Source organism: Hyla sarda, unplaced genomic scaffold (assembly GCF_029499605.1).
Source record: "Hyla sarda isolate aHylSar1 unplaced genomic scaffold, aHylSar1.hap1 scaffold_1135, whole genome shotgun sequence".
In the NCBI taxonomy this organism is placed as follows: Eukaryota; Metazoa; Chordata; class Amphibia; order Anura; family Hylidae; genus Hyla; species Hyla sarda.
The window spans coordinates 52,254-70,552 of NW_026607756.1; the positions used below are offsets into that span (position 1 = coordinate 52,254).

The window sequence follows — 18,299 nt, forward strand, 5'->3', positions numbered from 1 at the left end:
TGTAGTACTGAATGTCTATCGGTTGTACTCGAGAATGGGATGTTAAAGTCCCCTCCAATTATCAATGTTGTTGGAAGTAACGTTTCCAGTTTGGAAAAGATATTATTCAGGAATGTTATCGGGGATGAATTGGGTGCGTACGTGTTACATATTGTGAGCGGGACTCCTGTCAGTGTACCCCAGACTATAACCCATCCCCCATTAGGATCTAACATTGTGTTTGAAAGCTGAAAAGGACGTGTGCGGGATATCAACACAGCCACTCCACCCCTTGTTTATCCCGTGTAGCAGAAAATACTGTGGGATAATATCTAGATGCAAATGTAAAAGAACCCGATTCATCATGATGCGTTTCTTGGATAAGGGCTAGATCTATTTTTTTTAGATCTTTTAAAAGAAGACGTCTTTTCACATCTGTATTTAAGCCCTTTACATTGAGTGTTAAAAAACGCGTCATGGTGAATAGGAATCAGGGGAATTGATAATAATGTTCAGTTTCCTACTCCTGATGATCATTGTCGCTAGAGGTAAAGTTCCAGAACGGATCTCCCTAAGTAGACTGGAATCGTCAGGCCTTTCACTGAGACGATCTGATGGAGGAGGTCGGGTCGCACAGGCATGTTGTACAAGTAGAAAAGATTAATAGGGAAGAATACAAATCATAAATAGTAAACATATAGATGACTAACATTAGATAGAATTCTGTAAATCCAAGGGATAAACCCTTTAGTCTTAAGTTACTGGTAGAGGAAATTACCACCTCAACTTATGGGGACACATTACCACCTCAACTTATGGGGGACACATTACCACCTCAACTTATGGGAACACATTACCACCTCAACTTATGGGGAACACATTACCGCCTCAACTTATGGGGAACACATTACCACCTCAACTTATGGGGGACACATTACCACCTCAACTTATGGGGAACACATTACCACCTCAACTTATGGGGACACATTACCGCCTCAACTTATGGGGAACACATTACCGCCTCAACTTATGGGGAACACATTACCACCTCAACTTATGGGGAACACATTACCGCCTCAACTTATGGGGGACACATTACCACCTCAACTTATGGGGAACACATTACCACCTCAACTTATGGGGGACACATTACCACCTCAACTTATGGGGAACACATTACCACCTCAACTTATGGGGAACACATTACCACCTCAACTTATGGGGAACACATTACCGCCTCAACTTATGGGGGACACATTACCACCTCAACTTATGGGGACCACATTACCACCTCAACTTATGGGGACCACATTACCACCTCAACTTATGGGGAACACATTACCACCTCAACTTATGGGGACCACATTACCGCCTCAACTTATGGGGAACACATTACCACCTCAACTTATGGGGGACACATTACCACCTCAACTTATGGGGAACACATTACCACCTCAACTTATGGGAACACATTACCACCTCAACTTATGGGGAACACATTACCACCTCAACTTATGGGGAACACATTACCACCTCAACTTATGGGAACACATTACCACCTCAACTTATGGGGAACACATTACCACCTCAACTTATGGGGAACACATTACCACCTCAACTTATGGGGAACACATTACCGCCTCAACTTATGGGGGACACATTACCACCTCAACTTATGGGGAACACATTACCACCTCAACTTATGGAGAACACATTACCACATCAACTTATGGGGAACACATTACCACCTCAACTTATGGGGAACACATTACCGCCTCAACTTATGGGGGACACATTACCACCTCAACTTATGGGGAACACATTACCGCCTCAACTTATGGGGAACACATTACCGCCTCAACTTATGGGGGACACATTACCACCTCAACTTATGGGAACACATTACCGCCTCAACTTATGGGGAACACATTACCACCTCAACTTATGGGGAACACATTACCACCTCAACTTATGGGAACACATTACCGCCTCAACTTATGGGGAACACATTACCACCTCAACTTATGGGGAACACATTACCGCCTCAACTTATGGGGAACACATTACCGCCTCAACTTATGGGGAACACATTACCGCCTCAACTTATGGTAACACATTACCACCTCAACTTATGGGGAACACATTACCACCTCAACTTATGGGGAACACATTACCGCCTCAACTTATGGGGAACACATTACCGCCTCAACTTATGGGAACACATTACCGCCTCAACTTATGGGGAACACATTACCACCTCAACTTATGGGGAACACATTACCACCTCAACTTATGGGGAACACATTACCACCTCAACTTATGGGGAACACATTACCACCTCAACTTATGGGGAACACATTACCACCTCAACTTATGGGGAACACATTACCACCTCAACTTATGGGGAACACATTACCACTTCAACTTATGGGGAACACATTACCACCTCAACTTATGGGGAACACATTACCACCTCAACTTATGGGGAACACATTACCACCTCAACTTATGGGGAACACATTACCACCTCAACTTATGGGGAACACATTACCACCTCAACTTATGGGAACACATTACCACCTCAACTTATGGGGAACACATTACCACCTCAACTTATGGGAACACATTACCACCTCAACTTATGGGGAACACATTACCACCTCAACTTATGGGGAACACATTACCACCTCAACTTATGGGGGACACATTACCACCTCAACTTATGGGGAACACATTACCACCTCAACTTATGGGGAACACATTACCACCTCAACTTATGGGGAACACATTACCACCTCAACTTATGGGGAACACATTACCGCCTCAACTTATGGGGAACACATTACCGCCTCAACTTATGGGGGACACATTACCACCTCAACTTATGGGGAACACATTACCACCTCAACTTATGGGGGACACATTACCGCCTCAACTTATGGGGGACACATTACCACCTCAACTTATGGGAACACATTACCGCCTCAACTTATGGGGGACACATTACCACCTCAACTTATGGGGAACACATTACCGCCTCAACTTATGGGGAACACATTACCGCCTCAACTTATGGGGGACACATTACCACCTCAACTTATGGGGAACACATTACCACCTCAACTTATGGGGGACACATTACCACCTCAACTTATGGGAACACATTACCACCTCAACTTATGGGAACACATTACCACCTCAACTTATGGTAACACATTACCACCTCAACTTATGGGGAACACATTACCGCCTCAACTTATGGGGAACACATTACCGCCTCAACTTATGGGGAACACATTACCGCCTCAACTTATGGGAACACATTACCGCCTCAACTTATGGGGAACACATTACCACCTCAACTTATGGGGAACACATTACCGCCTCAACTTATGGGGAACACATTACCGCCTCAACTTATGGGGAACACATTACCACCTCAACTTATGGGAACACATTACCGCCTCAACTTATGGGGAACACATTACCGCCTCAACTTATGGGGAACACATTACCACCTCAACTTATGGGGAACACATTACCGCCTCAACTTATGGGGAACACATTACCGCCTCAACTTATGGGGAACACATTACCGCCTCAACTTATGGGGAACACATTACCGCCTCAACTTATGGGGTACACATTACCGCCTCAACTTATGGGGAACACATTACCGCCTCAACTTATGGGGAACACATTACCGCCTCAACTTATGGGGAACACATTACCGCCTCAACTTATGGGGAACACATTACCGCCTCAACTTATGGGGAACACATTACCGCCTCAACTTATGGGGAACACATTACCGCCTCAACTTATGGGGACCACATTACCGCCTCAACTTATGGGGACCACATTACCGCCTCAACTTATGGGGAACACATTACCGCCTCAACTTATGGGGAACACATTACCGCCTCAACTTATGGGGAACACATTACCGCCTCAACTTATGGGGAACACATTACCGCCTCAACTTATGGGGAACACATTACCGCCTCAACTTATGGGGAACACATTACCGCCTCAACTTATGGGGACCACATTACCGCCTCAACTTATGGGGACCACATTACCGCCTCAACTTATGGGGACCACATTACCGCCTCAACTTATGGGGACCACATTACCGCCTCAACTTATGGGAACACATTACCGCCTCAACTTATGGGGAACACATTACCGCCTCAACTTATGGGGACCACATTACCGCCTCAACTTATGGGAACACATTACCGCCTCAACTTATGGGGAACACATTACCGCCTCAACTTATGGGGAACACATTACCGCCTCAACTTATGGGGAACACATTACCGCCTCAACTTATGGGGAACACATTACCGCCTCAACTTATGGGGAACACATTACCGCCTCAACTTATGGGGAACACATTACCGCCTCAACTTATGGGGACCACATTACCGCCTCAACTTATGGGGAACACATTACCGCCTCAACTTATGGGGAACACATTACCGCCTCAACTTATGGGGAACACATTACCGCCTCAACTTATGGGGAACACATTACCGCCTCAACTTATGGGGAACACATTACCGCCTCAACTTATGGGGAACACATTACCACCTCAACTTATGGGGAACACATTACCACCTCAACTTATGGGGAACACATTACCACCTCAACTTATGGGGAACACATTACCACCTCAACTTATGGGGAACACATTACCGCCTCAACTTATGGGGAACACATTACCGCCTCAACTTATGGGGAACACATTACCACCTCAACTTATGGGAACACATTACCACCTCAACTTATGGGGAACAGTGGGTGGGCAATCCAAAGCAAGACTTGTCTACTTATGGTCTTCACCTCTCGTCACCCTCCACCCCTTATGTTAAACTTTCCCAACATCTGACCAAATAAACAGATAACCTGATTATGTAACTAAATTCTGCATGGTTAAGCCAGATATTGGGTATCAAAAATTATGCTGTTATATACTAGAAAAACATTTGTAATGATATTTTTTTGGCCTTATATACTTATTGTAATTCTAATAGTAACTCCTGTTTGACTAAAGAAACATTTTGGATAATCTATACCCTAATGGTAACTGTAAACAGGGAAACTACACTTCTCCTGTCGAATACCCCTCATCTAAGCAGATAATCTCAGAATATTTATGATCCAATAAAATGTCCTCTTAGAGCTCAAGTTGTGGGTTCATTTCTATAGTGTCCACGATGCGTTGATGTCGCAGCATTAGTGGCTCGTCTTCTTCTGGGACTCACTCTTGTCCAGACCGGCGGAGGCGATGGCGGTGGAGGTAACAATTCCCAATTAGGTAAATCTGGAACTGGGATATCCAGCGCTTCGCAGAAGGGGTGTATGTCTTGTGAAGATTTCACAGTGTAGCTTTTGCCTCTATGTCTTGCTGTGAGGCTAAAAGGATAACCCCATCGGTAATTGATGTCCCTTTCTCTCCGGATCTGGAGTAATGGTTTCAGGATCCTTCTTTTCTGTAAGGTCACCCATGATAGGTCGGGTAGTAACTGAATTTGTGCTCCGTCGTATGGACTTTCGATTACGTGTTTTTAGCATAATTTCTTCTTTTGTGTTGTAGTCAGTGACACAACATATGACGTCTCTAGGTGGCAGTGGAACCTTTCGGTTTTAACGCTCTATGCGCTCTGTCCAGTTGAATTTTGTTAGAGATTGGTGCTTGCAGGATCATATTAAAAATTGCTTCAAGAGTGGCCTTGAGGTCTTCGTCATGGGTAGCTTCTGGTAGTCCTCTTATTCTAATATTGTGGCGTCTACCTCTATTGTCTAGGTCTTCTAGGTGACGCTGGTATTCACCAAGGCTTTGGTGCTGAGCGGTTACTGTGGACTGAAGAGATGCAATGTAGGTACGTGTATTGTCATGTTCATCTTCAAGATTGTCCACTCTCTGAACAACTTCCATTATGTCCTGTCTAACGGCTGAGATTTCCGTCTTGAGTGTTTCTTTAACATCTTTTAAAAAGCTTTGAAAATCTTGTTTTGTAGGGAGGTGTCTCAAGTAGCTTTTCCAGTCATCTTCTTCTAATTGTCCTTCCTCCATATCGTGGTTAGTAGAGCGAGGAGACCATGATGTCTTGTTTTTCACGTTGTGGAGAGTGTGGCGTATCGGGTGGGTCCAAGTCCCAGTTAGCTCAGGTTGATAATGATCTTTTTGCATGAAGAGCATCTTCTTTAGACTAGGGATCGACCGATATCGTTTTTTTAGGGCTGATACCGAAACCAATAATCGGTGCAGGTTAGGGCCGATAGCCGATAACTTATACCGATATTCCGGTATAAGTTATCGGCTATTTAACCCCCTGCGACACCGCTGCAGATCATTGATTTAAAGTGGGCGCTTTAAAACAATGATCTGCAGTGGCTTTTGCGGGGCCATAGGCCGCCGCCGCCACCACCCGCTTCTCTCCCCTACCTGTCAGGGTGGTCCGGGCCATCCATCCATCGTTCCTGTAGTGTCCGGGGGCGTTCCGGGTGGAGGGTGGTCCGGTCCGGGCTGTCCTTCTTCTCCGGCGGTCATCTTCTCCACTCCGGGCAGGCTCCGGCCTAGTATGCTGCATAGACGCCGCTGCGCAGTGATGCCTGTGCGCAGCGACGCACCTGATGTCACGGCGTAGCGGCGTCTATGCAGCGTACCCGGAGTGGAGAAGAAGACTGTGGGAGAAGAAGGACAGCCCGGACCGGACCACCCTCCACCCGGACCGCCCCCGGACACTACAGGAAGGAAGGATGGCCTGGACCACCCCCATTACGGGTAAATTTAATTTTTTATTGACTCGGAGGGTGGGGGAGGGGCCCGACCGGTATAGTGGTATGGGAAAAAATCCATACCGGTATACTGCCTAGCATCACGGTGGGGGGTGCGGTGCGGCGGGTCGAGGGGGTGGCGGTCGCAGTGCGGTGGGGGCGGGGCATTATCGGCTTATCGGCAAGATAATTGCCGATACCGATAATGCCCAAAATCGTGATTATCGGCCGCTAATATCGTCCATACCGATAATCGGCCGATCCCTACTTTAGACCCTCTCTGACCTTTGGGATCTAGACTCGGTGTCTGTGGACTTGAACTTTGCTGAGTTAGTGGAGGTTGAGACCAATTTTTTTCCTTTTCTTTATTTTGTGATTGTTTCATCATCTCTACAATCATTATGTGACGCGTCTTTTCTTTGGGACATGTTCAAGTTTTGTTTCTTAGTTTGAACAGGTGATTTTGTTCTTTTTGATCCAGAAGAGGCTGAAGGTGCTTCTTTAATTTGGGTCTGAGACCGATTGCCAGATATAGTCTCTGCTATACGGTGGTGTTTGGTTTGTAAATTCACTTGTTCGCAAAGAAGATGACAATCTAGATTCCCTTTGTGATCTTCTTGGATTTCCCATATACATTGGCCCGTACAGATAGTGACATTTTACAATATGGAGAACGGCAGTGAGAGTAGAAGTTGTAGAAATAACCTAGAAAATGATAATACTGAATTTCACCAGAAGATGTCGCCAGTGTCCTCTGTATCTTCACAAAAGGTCTCAAGAAAGGCTCAAATAAATGATAATACTGGAAGAGGTCTCCCCAATCCCCTGTATTGTCACAGGAGTCACCCCAAAAGCACAGCAGGGCTGTAATACTGAGATTTACCCGAATATGTCTCCAGAATTGACTGTATTTTCATCAGAATTACAATGAAGGCATAGAAGAGCCGTGATACTGAATCTCACCAGAAGGTGGTGCCAGAGTCCAGTGTATTTCCACAGAACTTAGAACTTATGTTAGGGAGTGCAGTATTATACACGGGGTTCTATTAACCCCTTAAGGACGCAGGACGTAAATGTACGTCCTGGTGCGGTGGTACTTAACGCAGCAGGACGTACATTTACGTCCTAAGCATAACCGCGGGCATCAGAGCGATGCCTGTGTCATGCGCGGCTGATCCCAGCTGCTGATCACAGCCAGGGACCCGCCGGCAATGGCCGACGCCCGCGATCTCGCGGGCGTCCGCCATTAACCCCTCAGGTGCCGGGATCAATACAGATACCGGCATCTGCAGCAGTGCGCAATTTGAATGAATGATCGGATCGCCTGCAGCGCGGATCCGATCATTCATAACGCCGGACGGAGGTCCCCTCTCCTTCCTCCGTGCGGCTCCCGGCGTCTCCTGCTCTGGTCTGTGATCGAGCAGACAATACTAGAAGATGACCGATAATACTGATCTGTTCTATGTCCTATACATAGAACAGATCAGTATGGGGACTATTCAAGTGTAAAAAAATTTTTTTTAAAATTTCAAAGTAAAAAAAAAGTGAAAAATCCCCTCCCCCAATAAAAAAGTAAAACGGCCGTTTTTTCCTATTTTACCCCCAAAAAGTGTAAATTTTTTTTATAGACATATTTGGTATCGCCGCGTGCGTAAATGTCCGAACTATTAAAATAAAATGTTAATGATCCCGTAAAAAAAAAAAAGTCCAAAATTCCTACTTTTTTAATACATTTTATTAAAAAAATTTATAAAAAATGGATTAAAAGTTTTTTATATGCAAATGTGGTATAAAAAAAAAGTACAGATCATGGCGCAAAAAATGAGCCCCCATACCGCCGCTTATACGGAAAAATAAAAAAGTTAGAGGTCATCAAAATAAAGGGACTATAAACGTACTAATTTGGTTAAAAAGTTTGTGATTTTTTTTAAGCGCAACAATAATAGAAAAGTATGTAATAATGGGGATCATTTTAATCGTATTGACCCTCAGAATAAAGAACACGTCATTTTTACCATAAATTGTACGGCGTGAAAACGAAACCTTCCAAAATTAGCAAAATTGCGTTTTTCGTTTTAATTTCCCCACAAATAGTATTTTTTTTGGTTGCGCCATACATTTTATGATATAATGAGTGATGTCATTACAAAGGACAACTGGTCGCGCAAAAAACAAGCCCTCATACTAGTCTGTGGATGAAAATATAAAAGAGTTATGATTTTTAGAAGGCGAGGAGGAAAAAATTAAAACGTAAAAATGTAATTGTCTGAGTCCTTAAGGGGTTAAAGGGGTACTCCGGTGAAAACCTTTTTTCTTTTAAATCAACTGGTGGCAGAAACTTAAACATATTTGTAAATTAAAAAATAGAATATTAGTCCTCAGCTCAATACCAGAAAAAAGATTAATGGGGGATGTCTGGTATCAATAATAGAGAAAAAACACAATTAATGTATAAATGGTATTTAATAAATATTAAATAGTGCGTTCCCGCAGGGCCCTACGGTAGCGCACAATTAGTTAAAAAAGAAATATAAAATACAACAAGTAGTAACACTACAGAGCGAGTGTATCTATTAAGGCTAACAGCCATATAATGATACACTGGGTGATACACTGGGTGATACACTGGGTGATACACTGGGTGATACACTGGGTGATACACTGGGTGATACACTGGGTGATACACTGGGTGATGATATGTTAAAGTGTTACTCTGATCAGAATGATAGTAAATTCAGTGTGCACAAAAATAAGAATAAAAATAAAACGTTCCTCCTGGAAAGAAAAATGGTTTGATAGAAAAAATGGATGATACAAGAAAAATAACAATGGCAACGTTATATAGATGACATTATTTTAATTTGGAGGGGCACCCAGTGTGAGTTGGACGACTTCATCCTCGGCATCAACAATAATGATCGCAACTTGAAATTTACTTCTACCTACAGTAAAACCCAAGATAGAATTTTTGGACATAGAAATTTTCCCAGTGAATTCAAAACTTCATTGTAAAACATATACAAAACCCACGGCAAAAAACAGTTACATCAAATTCAATAGTTGCCATCTACCTAGATGACTAATCAATGTCCCAAAAGGACAATATAGACGTCTGAAACGTAACTGCACATCAGATATCGATTTTCAGGAGGAAGCCAAATTTTTGACTTCACAATTTTTAGAGAAAGAATATCCACAACATGTGTTAAATAAGGCATTAGATGAGGTCAACAAATTAGATAGGGCATCCTTTTTTACTGTCGATGATAATCCAGAAATGAATGATCAATCTATTAGGATTATTCTACCGTTTAATAGGGATTACAAAAGAATGGAACACATCATATCCAAACATTGGCACCTGGCCCAACAGGACAAACTGATAGGGAACTTGATGCCATCCCGACCGCAGATAGTCTACACTAAAGCCCCCAATCTAGGTATCACTATAGCTCCATCTGTCAAAAAACCAACTTCTCAGAAATCATCTACGTGGCTGACCACCAAAGGCTTCTTCCGTTGTGGTACATGTCCAATTTGCCTTCAATTAGGTGGCGCAAAGAAAACACTGGAGGTGATATCTACCACCAATGGTTTCAAATGGCAAATACCGAGTTTGATCACCTGTACCACCAAGGGTGTCCTATATATGTTACAATGCAATTGTAACAGACAATACATTGGCAGAACAAAAAGACCCCGTAGAGTTAGGATCTCTGAGCACATATACAACATTAGAAAAGGCTGCATGAAACATCCTCTGTCGTGTCATTTTGCCCAAGTTCACAATAGAGACCCCACTGGACTCATATTTGTCGGAATTCAAGCCATTTCTAAGGATTGGAGGGGAGGGAGCTACCTAACTCGTATGTCTAGAGCTGAAGCCCAAAAAATCTTTGAATTTGAAAGTCTTGAACCCAAAGGCCTTAATTCCAATTTAGAACTATTTGGTTTTCTTTAGTAATATCTTATTCGATGTTCCAGATAATATTACATGCTATTCCCTAGTCTCCTGTATTGTACCCTGTCCACCAATGATTCCTTCCTGGTTATCATTATTTTCATCATTTTCTTTCTGTATTTTCCATATTTTATTATTTTTATTATTTTTACATTTATTTATTTTTATTTATTTTTATTTACATTTTTACATTTATTTATTTTTACATTTATTTATTTTTATTTTTATTTACATTTTTACATTTTTTGATTTTACTATTTTTTATTTTATATATTTTATATATTCTTTATTTTTTATTTTTTATAATTTATTTTTATTTTTATTTTTATTTACATTTATTTTTATTTTTGTTATTATTATTTTTCATCTCTATTTTCATCATTATTATTATTTTTATTTTTATTATTTATTATTTTTTATTCTTTTTCATTCTATTACATTGTATTCATATTTTTCTTTTTTCTTTTTTCAATAGTATTTACTTTTAATTTTATTTATTTATTTTATTGTTAATTTTCAAGAATCACTCTACCTATATTTATATTACTTATATTTATCTTCATTTCAATTTTATTCTTATTTGAATTATATCAGATATGTTATATATATTGTGTAATGTTCTATATAAATATATATAATCACTTGCTTGATACATCATAGAAACTTATGTTGGTATATTCTCTCACTTAGACATATCACCCATGTCGGATTTTTTCTTTTACCTGATAGTCAGAGTTCATGCCACTAATCCTTACCTGGTCTTAGATATAATTCTAATTGTTTGGAGGCCTATAAAAACGAACAGAGACCGCATATGGTCATACACCACTGAGGAAGGGGTATTACTTATCTGCTCTGAACCCCGAAACGCGTTTGGTGACTGAGATTGAGCCTCTTTTATTGGTCTAGTTCACACTACAGCTGCGGTTATACAAGCACCTATCGGATAGTTCCTCTCTGGAGAGATTTCATCCACTATCCATTCATTACATGGTCCGGTACTTAAACTCATCTGCTGAACCGGTGTAGAACCCTCCACCATTGGATCAACATCTCTATCTGCATGCAGTATTACTACACAACATCATTTAGCACCAACTAACCTCCCGCACAAGGTCAGCTGACCTGCCATCAGCTGACCTGCTACGTCAGACACCAAGAGTTAACTCGCCAGTGAGAGCGGCTGGATATTGTGCGACCAACACTCCGCCCCGGCAAGAGTACACCTGACGCCAAGGGACAGCTCGCCGGTGAGAGCGGATGGATATTGTGTGACCAACACTCCGCCCCGGCTAGAGTACACCTGACGCCAAGGGACAGCTCGCCGGTGAGAGCGGATGGATATTGTGTGACCAACACTCCGCCCCGGCTAGAGTACACCTGACGCCAAGGGACAGCTCGCCGGTGAGAGCGGATGGATATTGTGTGACCAACACTCCGCCCCGGCTAGAGTACACCTGACGCCAAGGGACAGCTCGCCGGTGAGAGCGGATGGATATTGTGCGACCAACACTCCGCCCCGGCTAGAGTACACCTGACGCCAAGGGACAGCTCGCCGGTGAGAGCGGATGGATATTGTGCGACCAACACTCCGCCCCGGCTAGAGTACATCTGACGCCAAGGGACAGCTCGCCGGTGAGAACGGCTGTATATCCCGCGACCATCACGCCGCCCCGGCTAGAGCTTATTTGTCCATCGTCCATCTGTCCACCAGCAGTGCGGTGAGTGGCACAATCGTGCCAGTGACTTTATTTCTATTTGTAGGCTGTGGAGTGGAGAAACCGGCAACAGCGATTTAATTGCAATATTCACTATTCAAACAATCCATATGGTATCATCATATACAGTGTACGTTTTTTTGCAGGACATTATTTTAGGCCAATTATAGGATCCATCCTACAGGTCATAACTCCATCATTTACAGGACTGTCACTTTTCATTTTCAGGACTTATTTTTCAGGACTTATTTTTCTTGTATCATCCATTTTTTCTATCAAACCATTTTTCTTTCCAGGAGGAACGTTTTATTTTTATTCTTATTTTTGTGCACACTGAATTTACTATCATTCTGATCAGAGTAACACTTTAACATATCATCACCCAGTGTATCACCCAGTGTATCACCCAGTGTATCACCCAGTGTATCACCCAGTGTATCACCCAGTGTATCATTATACGGCTGTTAGCCTTAATAGATACACTCGCTCTGTAATGTAACTACTTGTTGTATTTTATATTTCTTTTTTAACTAATTGTGCGCTACCGTAGGGCCCTGCGGGAACGCACTATTTAATATTTATTAAATACCATTTATACATTAATTGTGTTTTTTCTCTATTATTGATACCAGACATCCCCCATTAATCTTTTTTCTGGTATTGAGCTGAGGACTAATATTCTATTTTTTCACTTTTCTGCATCTCTCTGTGGGGGAGAGCTTTTAGTTAACCTCGCTCATTTTTCTGTGGTTGAGCTACACATATCTACATTTCCATATTTGTAAATTACTTCTATTAAAAAATCGTAATCCTTCCAGTACTTATTAGCTGCTGAATGCTACAGAGGAAATTCCTTTCTTTTTGGAACACTCATGACATCACGAGCACAGTGCTCTCTGCTGACATCTCTGTCCATTTTAGCAACCATGCATAGCAGATGTATGCTAAGGGCAGCATGGTGGCTCAGTGGTTAGAACTGCTGTCTTCCAGTGCTGGGGACTTGGGTTCAAATCCCACTAAGGACAACAATAAATAAAGCGTTATTATTATTATCATTATAATGTCAGTAGAGAGCACTGTGCTCGTGATGTGATCAGAGAGCATTCCAAAAAGAAAAGAATTTCCTCTGTAGTATTCAGCAGCTAATAAGTACAGGAAGGATTAAGAATTTTTAATAGAAGTCATTTACAAATATGTTTAACTTTCTGCCATCAGTTGATTTAAAAAGAAAAAAGGTTTTCACCGGAGTACCCCTTTAATGGTAAGTCAGATATCAGGATAGATCAGCGGTCTTCAAACTGTGGCCCTCCAGATGTTACAAAACTACAATTCCCAGCATGCCCGGACAGCCGTTGGCTGTCCGGGCATGCTGGGAGTTGTAGTTTTGCAACATCTGGAGGGCCACAGTTTGAAGACCGCTGGGATAGATCTTAGTAATCAGGAGTGTTTTTAGGTGTTATTCAGTTAATATAGATGTAGGTATAAAGATATATAGGTGTCACCGCCGTGTGATTTTACTCCTGTATATGGATCTTAGATGCAGACGTGTAGACTGTATAAAATGGCGACCACTGATACCTTGCGTTAGTACAAGATGTCGGGCAAAGTCCTTTTATAGTAGTCCTGGTTACTGACAGCTGTTACAGCACCACCGCTCCTCTGTAAGCCGAGCCCAGCAGTGGAGAGGTTAATTCTTCAGAGGTAAAAGGAGCTGATCTGGGCCCCGCACTGACCGAGGATCTAACTGGAGGTTCTGGAGAGCAGTCCCGTTAGTGCTGCGAGTACCCCGGGTCAGGGGTCTGTGTCAGGGGAGTACAGCGCGGGCTCCGGGTCTAGTCTCTCCACTATAGGCGTCCATGTGGGTTGGTGTGGAGCTCCGGTGCGGTTCTTACCCGACAGGCTGAGCAGACTATCCTCCAGACGAGACGCCACTCCCTCAATGAGCTGTGGTGTTCTTCTTTATGCTTCACTTCTACTGTCACCTCTGCGAGCAGGAGGCGGTTCAGAGCTCGTGCAGCGCGGGAAGATGACTCTGCGGCCTGTTGCTGGAGTCCCGGTCGTCTGGGAAAAGTCGCAGATCAGCGGAGGGCAGCTTCCCATCAGACCCTGGACCCAGGTATAAGTGTCCAGGTGTGAGATGACCACATAGGGGCGTTTTTTGGAGTTCAATTACGTAGGTTTAGGCCATTAAACCGCTATTAAAGGGTTGGTAGGTGACGGAGCTCTGCAGCGCACGTCCTACTCCATTCGCCTCAGGCCACGCCCCCCACCCCCTCAAGACTTTTTATAGTGTCAAACACTGACAAGGGAGAACTACCTCCACAAGATGGCGTCAGAGAGCCGCTTAGCATATCCTTCTCCCCAGAGGATGGATGGCCCATATATTTATGACACATTCCCCCCTGGGTCCCACAACGATGGGCCTATTGTAGCCAGCACGCTGCTCTGAACAACCCTCAAACCATCATGTCTAACTTCACCAAATGAGGCTTTGGCATATTAAATTCCCAGTCATGTACTAAGGCCTCTTATAGAGGTTCAACCAAAACTAACTTCTCCCCCATCTACAAGATGTAGCTGATCACGTGGGGGGGGGGGGGTGGCCGTGGCCTGAGGGTGCTTTCCACTGGAACCGCCCCAAACCCCAACCACCCACCCCCGAAATCCCCGGAACAGGACTTGCCTCTCAGTGAGGAGCGTCTGCTGCAGAAGGCTCGCGCTCCATTCATTTCTATGGGAGCACAGAAAAGACCCGCGCACAGCGCTCGGGCATCTCCGGCGCCCCCATAGAAATAAACTGGGGGGGGGGGGGCATCTAACGTTAGACCACACGCGCTCCTTCACTGACAGCAGAGATCGGCTATGATCAGCTGCTTCTGTGGATAAGGGTAGACGTGTGCAATTCATTTCGGAACGAATACTAAACTTAACGAATTTTCCCGTTTTCGGGTGTTCGTTACAATCCGAATGCACGAAAAAAAAAAAATCGAATATTTCCGAAAAAGAATATGAATACGAATATACAGTTAACAAATGCATTCGTTATCAGTAAACAGAATGTAAGGAATGAATTCGATCTTCGTCATTGGGTTTCCCTGAGGAAAACGGCAAAAAAAGGTGAAAACAACCAGAATCCTAAAGTAACACCTGTTACTTATTACCAAAGAGGATCAGCAGGGGAAACTAATGTGCATTTCGTTTAGTAACCAATGCGAAATTTAACGAATTTTACATATATAACGAAAGATCCAAATTAATGAATGTATTCAATGTTATTAATGAATGCATCCGAAAAACATTTTAGCCTATGTATCCGAAAACCGAATATAACGAATTAACAGCATTCCGAATATTCACAGAACCAATCATTTATGAAAACGAAAACGAACGAAAGGAAAAGAAACAACATTTTTAGTTCTGCACATGTCTAGATAAGGGATATGTTCGTTTTGATGGCGTCGGAGCTGCCTCGCAGATTCTTTTCCCATAATCCTAAGTGTCCAGAATTAATATAGAATTATAGGATCATATAGAAATGAGGGTCCGGCTGCCCGTGTGACCAGAACCGGACCATATGGATCAGGGTCACTGGACGTATTGGTGACACTTACCCGGCTTCACCAGGGGCTTCTTGGAGGCATCTTCATTCTTCTGCTCATTTTTTGGGTCATCTGGTCCTGATGAAGGGTCCCGGGATCTGGATGTTTTCTGACAGAGTTTTCCACAGTCCAAACTAAGAAAAGAAGGAACGAGCATTAAAGCCCCGGGAACCCTGAGGAACATGGGGCACCCGAAATCCTACATGGCCCACCATCCCCCCCAGCATTGGCCTAAGGGGCCTCGATCACATTAGATGGTTGGTGGGTTCGGCGGACACTATGTTTGGCCAACCATACTCCAGGGCCATAGGCATCTATGTGCCAGTATCTGGGGCCCCGAATTCTACAGATGATGTCCCAGCTCCAATGAGGCGCCCATTAGAAGACGCGAGGCCTAATACATAAGAGGACCCGATATAGAGGGGGTGGAGCTGTAATATGGTGCATAATGACAGGACCAGAGAACCCAATGGAAGACTAATGTGAGGTAGGTACCCGTATGTGTAGTCATCCGGTACAGGGAACGGGATATGAGTCTTTGGCATCAGAAACATCGTCCTTATAACGTGACAAACGCTGCAGCACGAAAAGAAGAGGAACAAATCCTGCAGCGAAATCCCATTCTGGTAGAGAACCTGGAACGAGACAAGACGTTACCTCTATATAAGGAGCAGGTAAGTGACCTCCAGGGGTCTCACGAGAACCAATCACACCCACCCCTTACCCTTGTTCTATACGCATCTATGGTTACCAGGTAAGTGACCTCCAGGGGTCTCACCAGAACCAATCCCACCCACCCCGTACCCTTGTTCTATACACGTCTATGGTTACCAGGTAAGTGACCTCCAGGGGTCTCACCAGAACCAATCTCACCCACCCAGTACCCTTGTTCTATACACGTCTATGGTTACCAGGTAAGTGACCTCCAGGGGTCTCACCAGAACCAATCCCACCCACCCCGTACCCTTGTTCTATACGCGTCTATGGTTACCAGGTAAGTGACCTCCAGGGGTCTCACCAGAACCAATCTCACCCACCCCGTACCCTTGTTCTATACGCGTCTATGGTTACCAGGTAAGTGACCTCCAGGGGTCTCACCAAAACCAATCCCACCCACCCCGTACCCTTGTTCTATACGCGTCTATGGTTACCAGGTAAGTGACCTCCAGGGGTCTCACCAGAAGCAATCTCACCCACCCCGTACCCTTGTTCTATACACGTCTATGGTTACAAGGTAAGTGACCTCCAGGGGTCTCACCAGAACCAATCCCACCCACCCTGTACCCTTGTTCTATACACGTCTATGGTTACCAGGTAAGTGACCTCCAGGGTCTCACCAGAACCAATCCCACCCACCCCGTACCCTTGTTCTATACACGTCTATGGTTACCAGGTAAGTGACCTCCAGGGGTCTCACCAGAACCAATCTCACCCACCCAGTACCCTTGTTCTATACACGTCTATGGTTACCAGGTAAGTGACCTCCAGGGGTCTCACCAGAACCAATCCCACCCACCCCGTACCCTTGTTCTATACGCGTCTATGGTTACCAGGTAAGTGACCTCCAGGGGTCTCACCAGAACCAATCTCACCCACCCCGTACCCTTGTTCTATACGCGTCTATGGTTACCAGGTAAGTGACCTCCAGGCGTCTCACCAAAACCAATCCCACCCACCCCGTACCCTTGTTCTATACGCGTCTATGGTTACCAGGTAAGTGACCTCCAGGGGTCTCACCAGAAGCAATCTCACCCACCCCGTACTCTTGTTCTATACACGTCTATGGTTACCAGGTAAGTGACCTCCAGGGGTCTCACCAGAACCAATCCCACCCACCCTGTACCCTTGTTCTATACACGTCTATGGTTACCAGGTAAGTGACCTCCAGGGGTCTCACCAGAACCAATCCCACCCACCACGTACCCTTGTTCTATACACGTCTATGGTTACCAGGTAAGTGACCTCCAGGGGTCTCACCAGAACCAATCCCACCCACCCCGTACCCTTGTTCTATACACGTCTATGGTTACCAGGTAAGTGACCTCCAGGGGTCTCACCAGAACCAATCTCACCCACCCCGTACCCTTGTTCTATACACGTCTATGGTTACCAGGTAAGTGACCTCCAGGCGTCTCACCAGAACCAATCTCACCCACCCCGTACCCTTGTTCTATACACGTCTATGGTTACCAGGTAAGTGACCTCCAAGGGTCTCACCAGAACCAATCACACCCAACCCGTACCCTTGTTCTATAC

The 18,299-nt window shown here is 44.2% G+C and overlaps 1 protein-coding gene across 1 annotated transcript in view; it reads right to left on the reverse strand.

Annotated features, from left to right (window-relative positions):
* The window catches only part of SLC43A3 (solute carrier family 43 member 3), a gene marked incomplete at its 5' end in the record, with an annotated part of 88,253 nt that overhangs the window by 33,616 nt on the left and 36,338 nt on the right, over positions 1 to 18,299 (reverse strand). Inside the window, 3 exons of the mRNA XM_056551636.1 lie at positions 504 to 626; positions 16,056 to 16,177; positions 16,539 to 16,678. Of these exons, the coding sequence (XP_056407611.1) occupies positions 504 to 626; positions 16,056 to 16,177; positions 16,539 to 16,678 (385 nt within the window). The remainder of the gene's footprint in view (positions 1 to 503; positions 627 to 16,055; positions 16,178 to 16,538; positions 16,679 to 18,299) is intronic.